Here is a 22699-nt window from a genome sequence, read left to right as displayed (position 1 = left end):
TAAAGAATTTTATATTAAAAAAAAAAAAGCGGAGGGTGGGAGGAGAAAGCAAAAAATACCACTGGAGAAAATCTGACGATTTGTTCAATGAATAATCTCCTCTAATGTGCCAAATCTGTGTAAATGTGTGAAGGGCAATGTGAAGAGCGGGCACAGGAACATACAGCCAGGTTTAAAAAGGAGAATAAGATTGCCCTTTTCAGATAGGACAGTTTTTGTATTAGCTTCGCTGCTTGTGAAACTGTGTTGTACCTCTGTTTACATATTAGAGATGACAGATAATTTGAGGTTTAAAATTTGAGAAAATGTCTCTTGAAAATATAGGTTCTCTTTATTGATTTTAATTGTAATAGTTCCAGTAAACTGAGTTCTTAAAGGCAGTTGGTCAGAGGGAGCATTCATTTTGTATGCTGCCGTGTGAATACAGAGATCAGTCCAAAATTATTAGCACTGCAGTCAATAAAATGTGGTGTATATGAATTTAAGGAATTATGACTTTTAAAGTATTTTATAGCCATGTTGGGAATATAAATCTGAATTCATCAGTAAGTGTACAAAAGAAACTGCTGCTCAGTCCTTCTGCATCATCCCTGGATATCGTTATTCAGTTTGGTGTTTCTGGGTATAAACTGAAACGTAATATGTGACCAGTTTATGTCAACTTGTAAATTATCTTCTGGAGACCTTGTACTTGGTGAGCTAAAAGTTTTAATGGGGAAGGTTTCAAGGTTTTTCCACAGAAGTCCATTGCCAAATTATGGCAGTTTAGCTGAAAACCAGTTTAATATACATGTTCTCTTCCCTTTTTAAAGATGGTCACACAGGGCTAGTGTCAAAAAGAAATTTAAGATCCGCTCTCCTCTAGCCATTAACAGGTCCAGGGACCAGACACAAGGTTAGGATATGTTTGTGATGTGACATAAGGTATTCTCCCAGGGGCAGTTTTATGTTGCTAGAGGGTGTTTGATCATAAGCGAATAGTATAACATTAACAGCAAAGTATCTGCAATAAGAACTGTTAGCCTGTCCTGAAAGCAGCTGAAATAGTGCTTCCACATGACTTCTGACTAGGCTACTGAGTCTGCTCTGGTAGTTTGCTTTCACCTCTTTATGTAAAGAGCATTTTGTTTTTCAGTGGCTGGCATGTCATTTAATTCAAGGGAAGACTTACAAGCTCTTTATCCCTTAATCTTTCCTTCCTTGCCCACAGGATTAAAGGCTGCAAGGACAGACAGGAGGTGTTTAGGTGGGCTTGGTCTTTTTCCATTCTACTTTAATATCCTGTCAAAGCTACTAGGATTTCATTATAGCATTCTGCTTTAAAGACCTCCTACAGTTTCTAACTACATCTTATTTTCCATATATTTTCTCTTACTGGTCCCAAAAATTCACTGCAACACTTTTTTGTCTGGTTGATTTTTGAGTTATGTGCTCCTGCTGCAGTAATTATGCTCCAGTAATTATTTGTATTTTTTCTCAATAAATATTCATGTACATTAAAAACAGTATTTAATTATCTTGTCTGTGTGTAAAAAGTATTGTTTACCTTGGCGATTCTTTAGATTGTATATACTGTGCAGAGTTGCTGTAACTTCATTTCCTCCCTCAGACTGTATGTAGCAATTAAACCTCTTGGTAGTCATAAAGTCTGTCTGTTCACATCTGCGGTTAGTCATGGCTGGGTAAGTTTGTGCAGGCTCTTGTCTGGTAACAATAGATATGTGGCTTTATCTTCTTTGACCTTAAGTCACCTTTTTTTTGCTACTGACAGTCCTGTTCCTGAAGCTATTGACTGACTGAATTTCTAAAATACTTTACTGTGGTTCAAAGTACCACATATGCTTTCTACAAAAGCCATCAAATGGCACACTCTGGTCCTATTGTAATATTTTTTTCCTTTGTTAGGTTAGTGCTTCTTAGTCAGTGTGAGATGGTGAAATAGCAGTTGAAGCATGAGATTTCCTGCTTTTCTAGTATATGTATGAAATTGCACAGATAAACCATGGATTGCCGAAAGAACTAAGGCATGGAGCTGTAGTATCATCCACATAACAGAAGAAAGGGAAAGCTTTAAAATTTTACTGAGATGTGAGTTACGTAAGTATGGTCCATTTTTTCATTATCTGAGTATAATAATAATATTAGACTGTCAAATAATCTTATTTAAACATGATAATTGCATCTTTTGAAAAGTGAAAATTGTGTAGTGGTTTTAAAAAAATAGTAATATTATTTTATAGCACAATTTCATTGTAGTATTATCGTGTCCATTCAATATTCTTGGACTTACTGCCTTGAATTTGTGATTTTTAAACGTGATTTCTCCAGGCAGACATTTCTAGGTCCCAGGATACAATCTTTTGTATCATGCTTACACTTTTCATAAAGAACTAAATATCCTCTCTTATTATTGCAAAAATCCTTCTCATCAGCTTAAAGATCTTTGTATTATTGGCAACCGATTTTATCATGAGTCTCAAGTAATGCTGTTTTTTTCCTTGGATCTGAATGTAATGAACTTTCTACAGTCATCAGAATATTAACAAGAAATACTTGACTGATTCCCCCCGCCCCCCCGCACTCCACAGTGAATGAACTGTTTTGACCATTTCATTCTCATTCTGTGGTAAACTTGCAAGTTGTAAAAGATGGCACATGTGAGAGTCCAGTGTTGATAGCTCTGAGGCATACCTGGGAAAAGATTTACACAGCAAAGGTTTAAAGCTGAAGTTGGGATGGGAATCATGTTTGGGTGGGCTTTAGCAGAGTAATGGTCTGTATAGCAGGCATGACTCGGGGGAGCTGGGATGAATAAACTGTGGATGTGCATAGTTTAAATGCCATTTAAAAACAAACAAACAAGAACTGCAAACATGGCATGACAGAAGATAGGATAGGAAGGAACTTTCTTTTAGTTAAGGTATTGCTGTCTGTCATCTTTGTGTAAAGAGACAGAATGGCTATTTTCTTATTTTTAGTGGCAAATCTGACAATAGCCTTATATGTCGGTATTTTACTAGCCTATTCGTAAGAATGTCATATGATCTGTGATCTTGGGCCACTTTATATTTTATTTGAGAATACCTGTGCAGCTAAGTATAGTGTACTCACTGATTTAAAAATCTATAGATTATTTACTGTATTTTTTTTTTTGTATTCCCAGCACTGAAGAGACCCAAGAAACAGGAACTGTGGCACAAAGTATAGCCATCTGATGCAGTTACAGGACCCAGAGAAACAGAAATGTATTTCAGACCTGTGGTGCTCTTCTGACTCCTTCATGTTATATTTAAAAAAAAAAAAAAGGTGAGGGGATTAAGTGGGAGCCGTAGAACTGAAGGTGTCATTACCTTACACATTCCTGATGCAATTTTAAACTAGCTTATTTACATAGTGAAATACCATGGAACACCTACTTGTCTAGTGAGATCCTCAGATAGAATTTGAAAGTTACTGAGCTCTGTGCTAGCAGTCCTCAAGGTAGCTAATTAAAACCAACCCAGGTATGTCTACACAAGCTGTAGTTATACCAGAAGACAAAGCCGGGTTGGAGGAATTCCAGTTAAGCAACACTTCAACACCATTATTGGCACAAAAGCTTAAGATATTTCCATTCAAGCACATTGCAGATCATACCTGAAATGAGGAGTACTTAAAAATTGATAATGCCAAAATAAATAATACATTAGTAGGATTTTGTCTCTCAAGTTTCCAAGTTTTACCAATGTGTTTTCAGAACACGCCCGCAATCTGCCCGAATGGTAGTTCTGCACCGTGGAACGCTGGAGGAAAAGTTGAAGAGAAGAGACTTGCTAGAGAGAGGCACTGTTAAAAGCTCAGGTGTTCACAGTGTGTTTACCCTTGCACTCAGAACCTCTACTTTATTTTTTTTCTCTGTTGTCGTAGTTCAGCCCTGATCGGAACCAGACTATGCAGTCTCTCTCTGACTCCCCCCACCCTCCAAGAGAGTAGGGAGACATAATATAAGAAAAAGGCTCAAGGTTTGAGATAAGGACAGGGAGAAATCCTTAAAGTTACCGTTACGGGCAAAACAGACTTGATTTGGGGAAAACTATTCATTTATTACTAAAAACAGCAGGATAATGAGACAGAGGACAAGATAACCTCCCTCCACCCCTCCCTCTTCCCAAACTTAACATTATCTCTACCACCTTCCCCTCCCGAGTGGCACAGGGGGGCAGGAGAGAATGGGGATTGTGGTCAGTTCATCATGTGTTGTTTTACGCCGCTGTTTCATGGTCAGGGGAAGAACTCCTCACATTCCTCCTGTTATAGTTTTATCTGTCCTCTTTGTCCAATTAACTGACAGAGATTGGCCAATTAAAAATTTGGTTTATTAAAGCAAGCGACCAGTAAGCAAAACAGCGCTGGGCGGCCAGGGAGTCTCCTGCTCCGCCAACGGCGCGCCCCGAGATAGCAAACCGCCCCATTCTTATACAGTAAAAACAATAAATATTTAGTCGACGCTTATACATATTCATTACCTAAACCCACCTACTCTTGCTTCCTATGTTAATTAGCTTATCAGTCCTTCGTGCTTGCGCAAATTCTCCCAGGAATTGTGGGCGAGGGTCTTCGGGGGTCTTTTGGGAGGAAGGCCGTAGGTCTTCTTCATGGTGTACTTTTCACCTTTGCCTGGAATGTGCTGTTCCCACAAGTTGGCAGTGTCCTTATCAGTCTGGGCCGATTCGTGTCCTTCTTGAACAAGGAGACTTATGTGATGGGTGCCATCCTGCTTTTGAATCCTTGCTCCTTTTAATCACTCCTTCACTCCCTCGAGATAATGTGAGACTGTTTCTTGCTCCTCATAAGAACGGACTTCCCCCTCCCACTAATTGCTTCTTCAGACTATATGGTTAGAAAGTTACTGGTTTTATACCCTTCAACGTCATGAGCCCCCCTCTCCCTCCTTTCGCAGTCCTGCATGCCGTTTTTACATAGCCAGGTGCCTGTGGCTGACCTTGTGTATTTCATGTAACTTTCTTGTGGCCGAGTTTATGTATTTCATATAACTCTCCATTGTTCTGACAAGGTTTGATGAACAAACAGTTCACAGTTTATTACACTCCCCTGCTCTGTTGTGGGGTCCCACCCATACGCCACAGTCCTTCATGAAAATGCTCCGGCATGGGTCATCTCTTCCACAGAGTTCAGTCTCTCCAGAACGGCTGTCCCAGCGGGCCCTCCACGGGTCACAGCTGCCTTCAGGCATCCACCTCCCCCGATGTGGGTTCCTTCACGGGCTCCAAGTGGATCTCTGCTCCTCCGTGGACCTCCATGGGCTGCAGGGGGACAACCTGCTCCACCATGGTTGTCACCACACGGGAATCTTGGCCAGGAGCAGCATTACTCCTCCCCCTCCTTCTGAACTGCCCTTGGCGTCTGCAGCCGTTCCTCTCACAAGAAAAGTTCTTCACAACAGGCTGGCAGACGCCTCTCAGGGTCTCTTCACATCTCATCTCCTCTCCACCTCTTGCAGCTGGGCCGGGCTGAGCCGGGCCCAGTCGGCTGCCTGGCGAGAGGCCAGAGGGTGAGGCCTGCAAGGCCCACAAGGCTCGCGCCTCCCCCTCTGCGCCTCTGCCCCCGCTCAGCTTCTTCACATCTTCTCTCCTCCCTTTTTTTTTCTGTTTTCCCCTTCTTAAATCCGTTATCGCAGAGGCGTTATCATGGGACATTCTGCTACCAATCGGCTCGGCCTTGGCCAGCAGCGGGTCCGCCCTGGGCCCGGCCGAGTCCACTGAACAAAGGGGAAACAACTTCCAGCAGTTTCCTACAGAAGCTGCCACCTTAGGCCCCCCTCACTAAACAAAACTACAATATGGTACATGTAGATGTACTTTTTTTCGGAAGTATGAAAGAACAGAAAATGAATCAACTGAAATTCCTTTTAAAATTGAGACACATTATTTCTGCCATTGCAAGAGACTATATCAATATTATTTGCTTTTGCATTTCTCCATATAAGCCTAGTAAGTGTCCACATACTATTTCTCTGAAGTACAGTTAATTTTTTAATGCAAGTATCATAAATATCACAATCTTACCCACAGTCCTAAGTGAACTTCATAACACTTGGTAAGTCAGCATAGTATGGTAAATTCTTGTATGTTTTATATATCCATTTGTTTTTACACAACATAAAAGAAACTTCACAAACACAGAAGGTGACAGAAACATACTTTAAACATCCCTCTGTCATTATTTTAATCTTTATTAAATGGCCAAAGGAGCAGGGATTCACATTTCCTTTTTAATGTAGGTACATAATGTTAAATAAAAAGTCAGATAAAGATACTGCTTATTAGTCAGTATTTTAGCAAAAAGCAAGTATAGATTGTTTAACCTCCATTCTTAAAAAAAATTATAGTGAAATTAGATTATAAATTATTTAAGTTACAGCTCCACACACATTTAAAAAAAAGAATCAATGAGTCATTTCAGGTTTATGCAGGTATTATTTGCAGCCTTCTAGGTGCATCTTCTCTCTCCTTTAAAAATAAAAAAGTCACAGCAAAGAAAATTATGTCTTTTTAAAAGACTGTAATAAAGAGTCAAATTTGGCTACTGTCCAAATTATACAAATGTCCATTATACAGAGGAAAACTTGCAAGTGTTAGTTACCTTCTGATGCGCCTGTTTGCTACTGTCATGGAGTGCCTTGTGAGGAAGAAAGAGAAGAACAGGGGGAATTTCAGAGCGCCCTTGGGAATGGTTTGAAAATGGTAATTCAAGGATAAGTTTTGGTGTTTGTAGTCAAAACTCATAGTGATAAAATCGACTGGATTAAGGGATCTAGAATTTAATCCTATATTTGTGATAGGGAATTTGGGTATTTAGATAATTTGTCTTAAATTTACTGCATGACATGTGTATATTCATATATGGATATGTGTGGTGAGGCACTTTGTGAAACTGTATTGAACCGTGTGGATAATGGTAAGGAACACAGCTTGAAGTTTTTAAAAAAATTATAAAATGTTACATGTATTTTCATATTTATGCATGTAACATTTGAAGTGTATTGCAGTACAGAAAGTTATTCAGAGACACGAGAGTGGCTAGTCTTTTATGTAAAAAAAAAAAAGTCTGTGACCTTAGAAACAACCTAAGCAAGAAACACACACTCCACTTTTTTTTTTTTTTTTTTAGCGTTTGATCATCCAAATAACCTCTGTTGCAGATGCGAGATCATTTTCTCCAGTGCAGCGTCTGAATACGTTATCTGGGCACCCACCAAAAGGGCGCACAGAACGCACTTTGGGTCGAGGTCGAGCTGGAGCTAAGATGCTTTTCTTCCCCGGTTCTGCTTAGCGGCTTCTGAAACCCAGCCCCGAGGCGCCGGCGAAAAGGCCGCGGAGCCGGCGCCCGAAGCGAAGAAAGAGCAGCGGCGCCGGGGGCAGTGCCGCCCCTTGCACCCTCTCCTCTGCGGGGGGCACTTCTGCCCCGCTCAACGATGGCGGCGGGAGGAGCTGCCCGGCGCCAACATGGCTGCCCGGCACCACCTCTCCGGCGGAGGGCGGGACTTCCTGCGGCGGGGCGGTGCGCAGCCGCGATGGCGGAGGCGTGAGCGCGGCGGGCTGGCAGCAGGCACCATCTCCGCGGGTGTGGCGGCGGCCCGGGTCGGGCATGGAAGTGGAGAAGATGGATGAGAATGAATGGAAGTACCACGGGGAAGGCAACCAGAGCCTCGTCGTCTCCCACTGCCAGGTGACGGGTGGGGGAGTGCGGCGGGTAACGGCCGGCACTGCGCGGACGCCCACTGCGCTGGGCCCGCGCGAGGGGGGGCGCCGCCCGCGCGCGCCGCGCTCCCGCCGGGACCGGGGCTGGGGCCGGGACCGGGGCTGGGGCCGGAACCGGGACCGCCCCGGCGTCACCCGGGAGGGCGGGGGTCCCGGCGGCCCTGCGCGGCCTGTGCCTCCCTCCAGGTGCCCCGGGCCTCGCCCTCGGAGGGAGCGGCCGCCCGGCCCCTCTGTCGCTGCGTGCGTCGGCCGCGGAGCGGGTGCGCGCCGGGGGGAGCGCGCGGGGACGCTGTGCCGCCTGCGGGGCGGGGTGCCTGGCGCGGGGGTCTGCCTGCGGGCCTGGGGAAGGAACGGCTGTCCTCAGGGAACGGGGCTTGCGGGGAAAAGCCCTAAAAACTTCCCTTTTCTCTCAACGCCCGCGTATGCGCAAGCGTGACGAGAAAGAAATCGAGAGAAGAAATATTTTTCCTTTTGTCACTGACTGTTTTTCGGTACAAGAGTTTGGCCATTTGCTGCAGTGCTGAACTGGGACTCCAGAATCCAATTTCGGTTTCTGGCTCAAGCGTAGACTTCTGTGTGAACGGGATGGTCGTTTCATCCCTGTGCTTTGATTTACTCCTTGGGGCTTTTTTGGTTGTTTTTTTTTGTTTGTTTGTTTTTGTTTATAAAATAGATTCAGCATTTTGGTGAGCACTAACAATTCAATGAAGCTAAATCCAATCAAACAGGTTCAATGTCAGTTTAAAAAGCGTATGCTCGTTTGCCTGCTGTCACTGTATCCTTGCCCTGCTTGTATGTATATTATTTTCTTAATCTGTTGGGATATACGTCTCTTGAAAGAGTTTATTCTTTTTCTAAAAAGTACTTGTCGCTGGTTTTTTGACTTAAAAATGTGTTTATATTTCAGTTTAAATTCTGATATGGATTTGCCACAGAATGTCTGAAAATACGGGATTCTTTTTATGTCGGTTTTCTGTATTATAAGCATAAACTACATTTATAAAATATTAACAAATATCAAGCCTGAGAAAATGCTGGAAATCTTACAGTGCTCTCCAGACTTTAGGAGGGGCACTTCTGTGGCTCTCGTTTCTTCCTTCTCTTTCCTTACCTAAAATATTTTTTAAAGATACTTTTGCTACAAGAAGAAAGTCCATGATTTTGTTTCCTGTGTAAATTTTAGCTTTGAAAAAGACAGTTTGAAAGTCACTGGATGATGGAGATCGGAATACATAATCGATTAATAGTGATGTAATTGTGATATCTTTAAAGACCTGGAAAGTGAAGAAGTCTGCTAGAGATTGAGTAGTTGCTGAGTCAGTTCTCTTTTTAACAAGATCCTAAAACTTTAAGATAGAATGAAAGTGAAGTAGATGCGATTTTTCCTTTATAGACAGCTTTATAGCAGTACAGCTTCCATCTTAGAGTTTTGTGTCTGCTGAAGGCAAAATCTTGTAAAATTGGAGTGCATAAAGTACTGTTTAGGTGCTAATTGTTACTTTGTGCCTCCTACAAACAGGACATACTTGCTTGATTAGTCGTTGTTCTTGTGATCTGATGTCAGGTCATTCTCTGGTTTGTGTGAAGAGAACAGCAACATAACTAAGACAGTGAATTTCATTTTAACTGTCCTTGCTTCATTCTGTGTCTCTTCAGTTCATGGTTTTTGTGTATAAATGCTAGTGGGAGGGACAGTGATTTGGTTGTGGCAAGGGAGACGTGAATGGATGCTCAGATACAAGCGCTGGGGCTGTGAGAGGCCAGGGTGGAACTGCGCGTGTGCTTCTTGTTTCCATGTTCTCCCTTTTGCTGTGTAGTGGTATTTTGGAAAGTGGGGAGGAAGCTTGCCTATCTCTGTAGGTCTCAACCTCTCTTCCTTGCTTCTTGTGGAAGATCTGAGAAGTTCTAAAACAAAACAACAAAATAAAAAAAATTATCCCTATCCTTCTGGAGAAGAGGGCATGAGGTTCTTTGCCCTTTACGAAGTAAGATGATGATCAGGGCTATGAAGATGATGAGAGGGCTGGAGCACCTCTGCTGTGAGGCCAGGCTGGGAGAGCTGGGGCTGTTCAGCCTGGAGAAGAGGAGGCTCTGGGGAGACCTTAGAGCGGCTCCCAGTGCCCAAAGGGGGCTGCAGGAAAGGTGGGAATAGAGTTTTTAGTAGGGCCTGTTGTGATAGGACGAGGCATGGTGGCTTTAAAATAGGAGAGAGTCAGACTGGACATAAGGAATGTTTTTTTTTGTTTGTTTGTTTGTTTGTTTACGCTGAGAGTGGTGGAGCACTGTCCCAGATTGCCCAGAGAGGCGGTGGATGCCCCATCCCTGGAAACATTCCAGGCCAGGTTGGCCGGGGCTCTGAGCAACCTGATCTGGTTGGAGATGTCCCTGCTTCTGGCAGGGGGTTGACTGGATGGGCTTTAAAGGTGCCTTCCCACCCAAACCATTCTGTGATTCTAAGATCCATGGAGTGTTGTTTCAACTCCTGCCCTCTGAACTGCTCTTTGGAGCACTGATAACAGGTACTGTGCAAGTTCATGTGTGAAGCAGAGGGTGTTTGAATTGGGGAGAGCAGGCAGCCCGGATGGACACTCTTGTTCTTGGTTGTGCAGAGTGTGTCTGGATTGAAGGAGAAGAGTAAGTGGAACAAGGTGTGCATCATCAGTTCATGGTGCTCTCGTGTTTAAGGCTATGCTTATTTTCTTTGGATCGCAGCATTCGCTATGTCTTTCCCTTTAAGATACAAATATAATGCACTGTTATTTCAGATTTAGTACAGTACTAAAATAAAAAAATTGGTCATAGAAAAGTCAAATGCCTAACTAATAGCTCTGCTAGTGATGAGCTGATAAGTCCTAGACGCAAGCAAATACAACCATTTTTTTCCAGTGCCTTTGCACGGTGGCATATAGACAAAGGTTTGTCTGACAGTCAGATACTGGCATTCTGTGGAATGTGCTCTTGTTTGGGTGAGAGTGCTATAAAGTACTGCTTGACGTACTGTTTCCACTTTGTGGTTATTAAACCTGCAGATGCAGCAGTGATGAGTCTCGCTGTTTGCCTGCGCTCCTACAGCCTGTGGATGCTTTACTGAATGGAATGAGTGGCTGAAATCACGGCAAATGCATCTCTATTCCTTATTCATACAGCTGAGAAGAGAGGACTTAGGCAGGGCATGGTCTAGACAACACATCTCTTCTTACAGTGATAGTTTTACAGAGTTACTTTAGTTCTCAGAAAGTGATCTGATGAATAAAGATGGAATGCTTGCCGAGCATTTCCAGTTACCATTGTTATCTCTGCAGCTGCATGCTTGCCTGCTTTCTCAAACTTCTGCTTTCATGGCTTTTTAAACTTTCAGTTCTGATGAATCTAAAATTATGGAAAATATACAATGTTACAGTACAAATTTCTCTTCTGATAAAGCTTTTCCTGTTGGTTTTTATTGCAGCTGTGATTAAGTTAATCCAAATTGAAACTGAATGGTGGTCAAAAAGCCTTTGTACAGTCTTGCAGCATGCTGAAATGCTTCTAGTAGAAAATGAACAAAGACTGCTTTCCTACCTCATTATTTTAGTGAGAAATACAACTGGCAGCTCCGTGTGGTTCCTGAAGACAGCGCTTGAGATGGTTGAAAAGATCACTCTGAAGTACACAAAACCTGCAGCTTCGTTCAGGCAGTGACTGTATGATCCTTGTCCATAGGTTAAAATTTTGAATATTTGATTGAATCACATCCTCTTCAAATAACTTATTTGCCATCCTTCACATAATCCAGTGAATTGTCTGGTTGCTTGTTCTGTTTGCCATCTCAGAGATGCGTAAAGTGCTGCAGTACAGATACAGCTCTACAAAACCCAAACCAAGCACCATCACAGGCAGTCAGGCAGTTTAGAAAGGATGCTTCCTACTCTCTGCGTTTTTATTGGACTGTTGCTCCTTCCACATTGAATTTGGCTTCTGATTTAAACCGGGCTAAACCACGCTTTCCCTCTTTCTCTCTGTTCTTGTGCACTAGAGGGGGCTCAGAGCAACTGCCATAGAGCAGTTATCTTCTTGTAGCTGTTAACTCTTTCTAAGGTGGAGATACCTAGTTTTTCAGAAGTGAGCTGGAAATCCCCATTTGTAGTTCTGTGTTTTAATCAATTGTTTGCTCTTACAGAGACACAGCTTTATTTCAAAGGGCATCAGGAGATGTTTGTAGAAAGTAGCATAAGCAAATCTAGAAATAATGACCTGTATTTCCTTTCACTGTTGAAACATATGCTAGCAATCTCCAATTATTGCTTGCTGAGATACAAAGTATGTCCATTCCTACTGCGCATCACTGCAGTCAGTTTCTACTTATTTTTATTTTTTGCATATTGGGATATTATAGTAACCAAATGCTTCATTTTCAAATATGTTTGAACATTAAGCTTGTGTTTCGTAGTGACTACTGGGAGATGGTACAAGAAAAGGGGAGGGATTTTTTCGCAGCTTGTTTTTTATTCAGTGAGGTGGTCTAGAGGAACCTTGGTTTGTGCGTGCAAAAGGTTGTGGTTTGTATCTTCAGATGCCTTGATTGTTCATAGTGGTCTACTTCTTGTCTTGGAGTGCTTGCAGTTCTAGCAGATATCCTTGCGTTTTGGTTTTGGGACTTAATTAGTGAATGTGTAAGCCGTCTCTAGAGCATATATAAGATTATGAAATAGAAAAGGGAGTGGGAGGGTAGATGGAGAAGGTAAATGAAGCAGAGTTAAGGAAACTGGGTGAGGGAGTCAAGTCAGATAATCAGACTTACAGGCACCAACTTTGGGAATCTTCTGCAGTAGATGAATAATATGTGGCTCTTCTCTGTGACTTTTTAAAAATTTTTCTCGCTCTTTTTTAATTTGATTTTTTTTTTTTTTTTCTTCAATAGTAAACGTGGAAGATACCACAGTGCTGCTTTTGCAGGCATCCTTCCTGGTCCTTGCTCTGGCTTTGTAGGGGACTGTAGAGAGCAGAGGTTGCTAGGAGAGAGGGGTATCTTGCAATTTAACAATAGTCCTTGGTTTTGCTATATCTGTAGCTGCTTCTGCTGGCGGCTGCATTATGACAACTGCAAAGTGTTTGTGGAAAGATGCTTTCTGCATATGAGGGAGATGGATTTGCTTTGGGTTTTTGAAAGGAAATAATTCTACTTATGAGTAGGTGCTTTTTGTCAAATCAGGCTAGATAATTGTTCCTAATAGTTCTTTTGCAGTATGAAATAGTTTTCCTGTGGTTGGTTGGTTTGTTTTTAAGAGTAATGACAAATTGTTCTTAGTGGAAAATTTTGTCGTAATAAACTTACTTTGAGAGAGGACCATTAACAAGGTTGTATGTTTAGACACAGGGGTTTTTGCTGAAAGAGTGAAAAGCTTATGGTCAGAATTACTAGCTAGCCACAGCTTTACTGTTTGTTCTCAAAGGTAGTGATGCTGATCACTAATTGCTGTCTTGCTGAGAGAATCTTCTTGAGGCATTTTTTCTGATGATGTCATTTGTACAAGTTCAAAAACCTGCGTGTCCTGATTCTTCCATTGTTTTTCTGTGTGCAGTTGGCCGAATCTGTTTTGTCCTATTGAAATTAGTGTAAGTAAAGTATTGCCCCCAAAACTTCCAGGACATTCCTGATAACTTCCAGAACCCTGACTGTAAAGTGGATTTTGTTCAGCTGTGTCCTGTTTTTTGTTTAGTTGTGTTCTGATTTTTTTTTCTTAGTGTCTGTGAAATAGTGAATTAACATCTATGAATGTCCTAATATCAAGCAAATATAGACCAGAATGCAAATTCCTGTATTAAAGAGTCTTCAGGTAGGGGAAAAATACTGAAAAACTAGTTGCTGTTCCTTGCAGATGTAAATACAATAGTTTATCAACAATGACCTTCTCTGAATATTTCTCTGATTTAAAATGTGGTGAAGTTATGGTGTCTTTGTTCTTTCACAGTAAGAAATTACCAGAAAAGGTCAGATGTAAATTGTATTTCTTGAATTTTATTTTGACTAATGGGAAAGACATAGTTTTGGTAAGACTTGAGCTTAAACATTTTTGTATCTTTGAGGAGACTCTTCTATTTAGATTCCACACTTGTGCTAATTCTTATTTCTGGATTTCATGCTCTGGATGGATCAAAAAAATTCACCAAGGCTATGTGATGTAATACAGGGAGGAGTTTTGCATCTGTTTCTGTAGAATTTTCTGGAGGAAACAAAACTTACATGTGAGTGAGTTTGACCGAGGTTCCAGCATGAACTTTAATGGAGATTAAGTGCCGCTAAAACTTCTGGGTTTTTTGCTGGTTTGTTGGACATTTCTTTGACCTGGTGTCCTGGTTCTGGCTAGGACAGAGTTAAGTTTCACCTGAGCTGGGAGGGGACCTGCAGCTGGTGGCCCCTGTGGCTGGGCACACAGCTGGGGTAGGTCACTCCTTAGCCAACAGCTGGGGTCAGTTTGCCCAAACTGGCCAAGGGGCTGGTCCATCCCATGGGACATGGTGCTCAGTGTGTGAGTGAGGAGGGTGCTGAGGGGAGCCCCCTGCTACTGGGGGGAAACTGGGCTTCAGGATTTGCTGTGAGCTGTTGTACTGTATTTGTTTTCCATCTCTGTTTTGTTTTCTTCTGTTCCTTCTCTTCAGTTTATTTTTTATTTCATCTGAACTCGTTAGTTTTGCTGCCTTTTCTTTCCCAGTTCTCCTCCCTGTCCCACTGGAGGGTGGGGGGGCGGGTGAGTGAGAGACTGCATAGCTTGCTCCTGAGCGGGGCTGAACTGCGACACCTGGTTTCTCCAGCTTTGTGTTCTTTTGGGGGTACGCTTATCTAACCATTGTCTAGCAAAAAACCCACACCTGCATACCCTTTGCCTATTTAGAAAAAGGACAGATTCTTTAGAAAAAGAAAACAGATTGATGACTAAACATATATTGCTTTGTTTCTTGTTTCCTAGTTGTAATTGCCCTTTTTAAAAAAAAAAAAGTTATTTTTGATTGGAAGCAAGTAGAGGAGCTTCTGCCTAAATTTACTGAAGCAAGCAGTTATAAAAACCAGTTGGAAAGCCATGTGTTCAAGGTGTGTCATCAGTGGAAAAGAAAGGAAGAGATGCCTGCCTTGCTGTAAACAACAGTTAAGTTTTTTAGGAACAGGAGCAATCACCATTTTGAGTTGCAATTTGTGACCCTTAGTGGCACCTGTATGAAACTGTGTGTTTCCTTGTGTTAACCTTTGGTTAACTGATACTTAAATACACATCTGTAGTCGCTAGAAAAAAAGGAAGACAGTTTTGTATTTAGTTCTTTGGCTAAACTGGTACAACTGTGATTATAGGTGTCATAACTAATTGGACTAACTCTACTTGAGTACAATCTACAAAGCTTTTACTATAAACAAAGAATTAACAGTTGGAAGCATTTCCAGTTCTGTGGATTAGCTGCAAAGCTTTTTTTGACCCCAAAAAAAGTCAATAGCTTGTGTCAACATCTATATAGAATTTTAACTCTGTATTGGTATTTCAATTTCATATTGCACTGGTGTAGTTAATTTTTGCTTGGCTTTACCAGGTTTCTGCACCAAAAGGATGCTCTGATTGTAGTGCAGTTTAGTAGTATCTTCCGTAAAGTGAATGTGAAGGTGGCACTGGGTAGCAAGGCTGAATGCAGAGAGAGAGAAAAAACCAGAAAGGCAGCAATTAAAACTTTTCTTATCATATTAGTGCCTTAGGTTCTGTAGATGCAGATGGGAAAATGTAGCATGTGTGTGGAAGGAGATGGGAGACAGAAACACTGCAAATCTTAGGTGTAATACTCTAATATAATACGTCAGCGATACGTTAACTGTATCAGCAGCACCACCACTCTCCTCTTTTCCCCCAAGAATACTTTTTTTTTTTTTTTTCCAGAGATGTCCTCTTATTTTGCTAATAATACAGTGTTGGAGCAGACTTGTCTTCTGGTGACTTTGTTTGGAAATTCAAATTCTGCTTTACGCTTGTTTTTTTTTTTCTCTATTTTGTGCAACTTTTAAGAATGTTGAAGGATATATGCAATAAAAATGTGAAATTAATCCCATTTTTTTCTGTTTGGGCGTTAGCTCAAACTTGGATGAGTTTATTTTCACAGTTGGTGAGATCAAGTTGTTACAGAAAAAGTTAGGGTTTTTTTTTTTTGGTGTGGTGTTTTGATGTGGGTTGTTTTTTTGTTTTTTTTTTTTTTTGTCTGTTATAAAAGTGTTTGGTAAATGCAACGATGGTGGAGTTCATAAGACTACACTTTGCCTTTCCTGTAATGTGTAACTTCCCTCTGTCGACAGCAGCGGTGAGTTGGTTGCTTTGGTGAAAGTAACTTGGCTGACCATAAGCCATATAGGAGTGGTCAGCCCAATAGCCTGTTTCATTCACTCCTCTGGTTCTTTCCTCCCTTCCAACCTTTCAGTGGGTGTTTTGTTTGCCTCAGTGTATTACTTCTGAGATACGCACTACCCGTGTTCTGACCTCCTGGTTTTGCTCTGGCAGAAACAGAGGCACTGCATTCGACTGAACAGTTGCGCAAGACTTGCTTCGGTTTCTTCTAGTGGAGGTGTTCAGGACGCTTGGAATTACTGACTTGTTCCAGCTCTCTCTTGTATTACTTAACTTCATTCTAATCCCTCTCGCTGGTTTGACTTTTTATTTCCTCCCCTCCCTATTAATATTTTCCTGAAATGCCTTGTTTCCCCAAGATAAGAGCAGCTGACTAGGTAGCATAGTGTTGGAATGTGTACGGTGCTGGTAGGCGGAGGGTTAGAGCAGTTCAAAGGAAGGGAGCTTACTACGTGTCTGTGTGTTCTGGTTGGTGTGATTCACCTGTTTGACGAATGGATGAGGTATTTGATACACTGTTAAATGTTAAGGACTGGGTTTTTTCTTGCTTGTTTGTAAAAGCTAGGGTGTCAAGGACATCTGCCGTGTTACCCAGACTGCAGTAATGTATGCTGAGGGCCAGGCATCAATAGCTTTATTCGTTCTGTTCTCTTTCTGGTGTGCATGTCCGCCAGCGGGTATACCACCCCATCATTTCAGGTACTGTGATTAGGGCAAACATTTCCTTCTCACTCATGGCTACTGCAGTCATAAATTTGTATTGGAATTAGTAGCATCTGCATACTGCAAGGTTATACAAAGCTTAGCTATGAAGTGAAAACTGAGTTAGTGCTTAACTATCATGTGAACCTAGATCATAAGCAAGCCGGAAAAAAAGTGGAATGAGTACTTGACGTCTGATGCAAGCTGAGCTCTGTGCTGAAGAAAACAAATATCATGGTGGTGGTTGCTTCCGAATAATGTTTTAAGATATTGAATGGTGTTAAGGCAGGTGCTATCCCAGAAATTCTTTATTCATGTAAAGAAATAAAAAGCTTGTTCTTAAGGGACTCCTATGCTAAATAAAAGATTATTGTTCTGATTTTTGAATGCTTCCTCACACTTTGTGTGAGCAGTTGCTAAACTTCCTCTGTGCTGACAGGAAATGCGGCTTTCCTCACTTTGTTTTGAGTGGTCTTATCCACTTTAGGCAGAACAAAACAACACTTGTATATAATATTGCTATGTGTACTTTGTTCAAAAGCTGCACAGTTTTCAGGTGCTTAGTTTGTTTTCATCTCCCACATCCCACAACATTGCACAGCACTCTAATGCTCTGGATGAAGAGACCTTTAAAAATGTTTAGTATCATAAAGGTAAGCTTTGATTGAAGTGCCCGGACAGCGTGGTGGGCATGTTTTTACTGAGTTTTATTAGTTCTCAGAAGAAGGAACTCTCCTGTGCAGCGGCCTTTTCTGAGATATGAAGGTGACACCTCTTTATCCATTTCCCTCCTTCCTAGAAATTGCCTTTTCTGTTTCCTGTTTAAATTCCTCAAACTAGAGTGGAATTGAAGGGGTTGTGGAAGGTAAATATGGAATAAAAAAATATCAGAATGATTCAGTATAATTTAAACCCTCTTCCTCCCTTTGATTGAAATACAGGTAGAATGCAATTTTGTAGGTGTCATTGCTGTACACTGTCATAAATCCACTATGATTAGGTTGCATTGAATAACTACAAGGGTAGTAGAAGGTTTTGCATGCTTAGAACTGTGTTGGGTAAGTTCTTGATAGCTCTTTAGGTTCAGCAAAAGACAATGAATTGACCAATTTTTACTGTACAAAGACATTTGAGAGCCTTTACAGGCACCATTCTCTCTAAAAGTAGTCAACTTCTTATTTTCATCTTCTTAGGTAATAGGTGGTGAAGGTGTCTAATTAGTCGCGACATACTGTAGTAATAATTGTAGGGAAAGATTTGTTACCAATCTTTGAGAGTATTTTCCCTAATGTTTGCATACGAAGCTCCTGACTTTTTTAAGCACAACTTTAAAATGTGTAGGTTTTCTTGTTCTGCTTGTATATCACGTGCCTTTTCAAAATAAATGTACTGACAACAGAGTATAGTAGACAGGTAAGTACCTTTGGAATGTAAAATTGTGCATAGTGCTTACAAAAGTACTGGTGAATTTTTGGGTACCACAATTTATGAGACTGTGTGAAGTGAGAAGGATGAGGGAAGTCAGCCTCACCTCTGTGCCTGGCAAGGTCATGGAGCAGATTCTCCTGGAAACCATGCTAAGGCACATGGAGAGCAAGGAGGTGGTTGGTGACAGCCAACATGGCTTCACCAAGGGCAGATCGTGCCTGACCAATTTGGTGGCCTTCTATGATGGGGTAGCAGCATTGGTGGACAAGGAAGGAGCAACGGATATCATCTACCTGGACTTGTGCAAAGCTTTTGACACTGTCCCACATGACATCCTTCTCTCTAAACTGGAGAGACATGGCTTTGATGGACAGAGCACTCGGTGGATAAGGAGTTGGCTGGATGGCCGCACTCAGAGAGTGGTGGTCAACAGCTCAATGTCCAAGTGGAGACCAGTCACAAGTGGTGTCCCTCAGGTGTCTGTGTTGGGCCCGGCCCTGTTGAACATCTTTGGCAACGTGGTCAGTGGGATAGAGTGCACCCTCAGCAAGTTCGCCGATGACACCAAGCTGTGTGGTGCCGTCGACACGCTGGAGGGGAGGGATGCCATCCAGAGGGACCTGGACAGGCTGGAGAGGTGGGCCCGTGCCAACCTCATGCAGTTCAACCAGGCCAAGTGCAAGGTCCTGCACCTGGGTCGTGGCAAGCCCAGGCACAAATCCAGGCTGGGCGGGGAATGGATTGAGAGCAGCCCTGAGGAGAAGGACTTGGGAGTGCTGGTGGATGAGAAACTCAACATGAGCCGGCAATGCGCACTTGCGGCCCAGAAGGCCAACCGCATCCTGGGCTGCATCAAGAGAAGCGTGGCCAGCAGGTCGAGGGAGGTGATTCCACCCCTCTACTCTGCTCTGGTGAGACCCCACCTGGAATACTGCATCCAGCTCTGGAGCCCCCAACACAAGAAGGACATGGACCAGTTGGAGAAGGTCCAGAGGAGGCCGTAAAGATGAGGAGAGGGCTGGAGCACCTCTCCTATGAGGCCAGGCTGAGAGAGTTGGGGCTGTTCAGCCTGGAGAAGAGAAGGCTCTGAGGAGACCCTAGAGCAGTCTTCCTGAAGGGGACTGATAGGAAAGATGGGGGGAGACTCTTCAGCAGGGTCTGTTGTGAAAGGACCACGTGTAATGGTTTTAAAATCGAAGCAGGTAGATTCAGACTGCATATAAAGAAATTTTTTTTTTTTTCAGTGAGGGTGGTGGAGCACTGGCCCAGGTTGCCCAGAGAGGTGGTGGATGCCCCATCCCTGGAAACATTCCAGGCCAGGTTGGCCGGGGCTGTGAGCAACCTGATCTGGTTGGAGATGTCCCTGCTCCTGGCAGGGGGTTGGACTGGATTGGGCTTTAAAGGTGCCTTCCCACCCAAACCATTCTATGGTTCTATGAAGTGGGAAGAGGCATGGATTTCCTTTTGGGAACTTAAAAAGTTGCTTCCCTAAGTAGTTTGATTTCTACCAGTAGATCTTGCATATGTGAACACAAGTTGGTAATCAACTGGTAAAGAATCTATTCTAGTTCTACTGGGCAGTGGCAGAATTAGATGTTAAAGTAACGTGTTGTCTCTAGACAAAAAACACTTAGTGCATGCTGTGTAGGATAATAATAGAGTAATAACAAATGACATGAACGTACTTATTTGGAAAAGCAGAGGCTGAAGTGATGTTTCCCAGGCTTTGTGTTTGGACAGGCTAATTATTCATATTTTCATACAGAAGCTTATTTTAAAGCCATGTGAGGTGGTAACAGCAGGAGGAAAATACACATCTTTCTGTACTTCTGAACAATTTTACTAGCATTTGAGCTTGTTTTCCTACCCATTTTCTTATTTCTTTCATTGACACCAATTCTTACACTGTTTTTGTTAATAATGTAGCAAGAGATGGAAAAATCTCTGATGCAAATGAGGTTTTTCTCTGGAAGAGAGACATCAAGATTATATATTTGCTCCAATTGTGTTTAATTTGTGAAAATTTGTTCAGGAGGCCTGCATGGTAGCTTTGTCTTACACCAATGAAGTTTAGAAGACATTTTGGAAAAATAGAAGACCAATAGAAAACATCAAGCTGTAAATAAATAAATGTAAGCTTTTATCTTGGTTTCATAATGCTGCTGCCTAATTCAAAGTAGCGGTATTGATGCCAGTCATATTTTGGCCTAACTACCAAGGATTACTTTGGTTTTGGATTTCACTAAGTAAGATAAAATAACTGTAGTAACTGCTTTGGAGAAGAAACATTCTTGCAGATAACTTTCTTGGCAACTAAGACCAGCAAACTTTTTTCCCAAGATATATTAGGGCAAGGGTTGTGCGTACGCATCCATGTGTTTCTGTGATGCCAGTGACTTCTTTGAGTACATTTTTGCAGCCCCTCCCACAGCTTCTTGTGTCCTTATTGGCAACCATTAACTTCCAGTTATGATTTAACGCAAACAATTGTTTCATGGTAGGGTGCTAAAGAAGTGTTTGCCTTTCTTGGTGGGACCATAAGCTTGAGACTGGAGTCTCCGAATGCTGCTTGAGAGTCACACTTAAATTCTTTACTCAAGAGTAAGAGCAGTCATGTTTGGTATTCTGATGGCCCTTTTTTTTTTTTTTTCTTCTTTTGTCACTAACTGGCTACTGAACATACTTGCAGAGAAAGGGCTGCTGGATTAAAAAAAATGTAGATAGAATTCTTCCTTTGAATTCACTGTTCTTCTAGCTTGTCTGTCTTCTTCAAAAGATGTGAAGCCCCTTAATGTTTCATGTGTTACACTTACCTCTTTCTTTTTTTTTCTCTGCTTGATTTTTCAGCCTGGGTTTGTTTTTTTTTTTCATTCATCTTTTTGTTTGCATAGGACTGTATCCAATTAAGTAAATACTTTGATGGTAACAGTGCATCGATAAAAGTGTTAAGCAGTGAAAGGGCTTTCAGAGGTGCATGTAGAGAATCAAATTTAGGGAGCATTAGGATCTAGTTGATCTGCTCTCAAAGTGCTAAGGAGTAGTGACAACCTCTTAAGAAATCTATTCTGTTCTGGGTTTGGGCCATTTGCATGCAGATAAGCATATCTTATCTTCGATGTTCAAGCTGTAAATGTAAGAAAAAAAAAATCTAAGGCATTTAAGATAACTGACAAAAAACCTTATGGTAACAACCACTCAGATATTTCCAAGTAAAGAATCAGTCAAGTGAATCGGTAATGCGATAGCATGACAAATGTGGGCCAGTATTTTCAGCTGTAGTGACTCTGAAGCAAGTGGCGTCTCTGACATCTAGTGGGTTGAGCTTTGTACTGTGGCAGTATATTTGTGTTGAATTGCACAGAGGGATGGATCTAGCTGAAAACTAGTGGTTTGGGGTTTGCTTTGTGGTTTTTTTTTTTCTTTTCTTCTCCCCCCCCCCCCCCCCCCCCCCCCCCCCCGCCTTACTAAGGCACACTGTGGGCTGCCTGGTTGAAGTGCCTCTGTGACTGAAAAGTCTAGTTTGAACTTTGTTGTGTGTTCTTCTTTTGCCATATGTAGTTTTGGTCAATTTTTTCTAGCATGTCTCTTCAGAAATGAAAAAAATACTGTGAAAGTTCTGCGAGAGCAATTGGATTTTCCAGAGTGGTGGCTGGAAGCTTTTTGGATGGGAGCTGATTAATAGATAAACATCTACAACACATTGAAATACTACAGAATCAAGTTACTGATTCATCAGTGATCCACTTGTTAATTAATATTTAAAGTGGGGTATCCAAACAGTTGAAACGCTGTAAAAATAACATACTGCATACACAGAGCATAGAGGCTTATCAGCCCTCAGCCCTGTTAACAACCTGTAGATGATAGTGGGAGAAAGATTGTCACCTAGCAATCTTGTCAAATGCAGGTGATTATAATTAGTGTTTATCTAGTTCGTTGTTGTAACACTCATGCTGTTTGGATCTTGGAGGACAAGTCAGAATTCAGCAAAGTATTCTTTTACTTGAGAGTGTTTTCCAGATGCAAGTGAACTATGAGATTTATGGGACTTTTTAGATACTGAAGGGGCTGTTTCTAGGTTTCACTAGCGATGCCTGAATCCAGATCTTGTTTTGTTAGTATTTTGGATTACACATTGTCATCTGCCCTGGTGAGACCCCACCTGGAGTATTGTGTCCAGTTCTGGAGCCCCCAACATCAGAAGGACATGGACCAGTTGGAGAAGGTCCAGAGGAGGCCACAAAGATGATGAGGGCTGGAGCAGCTCTGCTGTGAGGACAGGCTGGGAGAGCTGGGGCTGTTCAGCCTGGAGAAGAGGAGGCTCCGGGGAGACCTTAGAGTGGCCTTCCAGTGCCCAAAGGGGGCTGCAGGAAAGGTGGGGAGAAACTCTTCAGACTGGATGGGCTTTGAAGGTCCCTTCCAACCAAACCATTCTGTGATTCTATGATCTGTTTT

General features: G+C 42.1%; 1 protein-coding gene and 1 long non-coding RNA gene across 2 annotated transcripts in view; one reads left to right on the top strand and one right to left on the bottom strand.

Moving 5' to 3' along the window:
- LOC147599458 (uncharacterized) overlaps positions 1 to 22699 on the bottom strand; it is a 352989-nt gene that overhangs the window by 39501 nt on the left and 290789 nt on the right. The window lies entirely within an intron of this gene.
- The window catches only part of IPPK (inositol-pentakisphosphate 2-kinase), a 35433-nt gene continuing 20327 nt past the window's right edge, over positions 7594 to 22699 (top strand). The window contains exon 1 of the mRNA XM_086755758.1: positions 7594 to 7728. Coding sequence (XP_086611884.1) covers positions 7648 to 7728 — 81 coding nt within the window. The 5' untranslated portion in view covers positions 7594 to 7647. The remainder of the gene's footprint in view (positions 7729 to 22699) is intronic.

The sequence above is a fragment of the Chlamydotis macqueenii genome, chromosome 10 (genome assembly GCF_036417535.1).
Source record: "Chlamydotis macqueenii isolate bChlMac1 chromosome 10, bChlMac1.mat, whole genome shotgun sequence".
Taxonomy (NCBI): domain Eukaryota; kingdom Metazoa; phylum Chordata; class Aves; order Otidiformes; family Otididae; genus Chlamydotis; species Chlamydotis macqueenii.
This window is presented reverse-complemented; position numbering and strand designations above follow the sequence as displayed.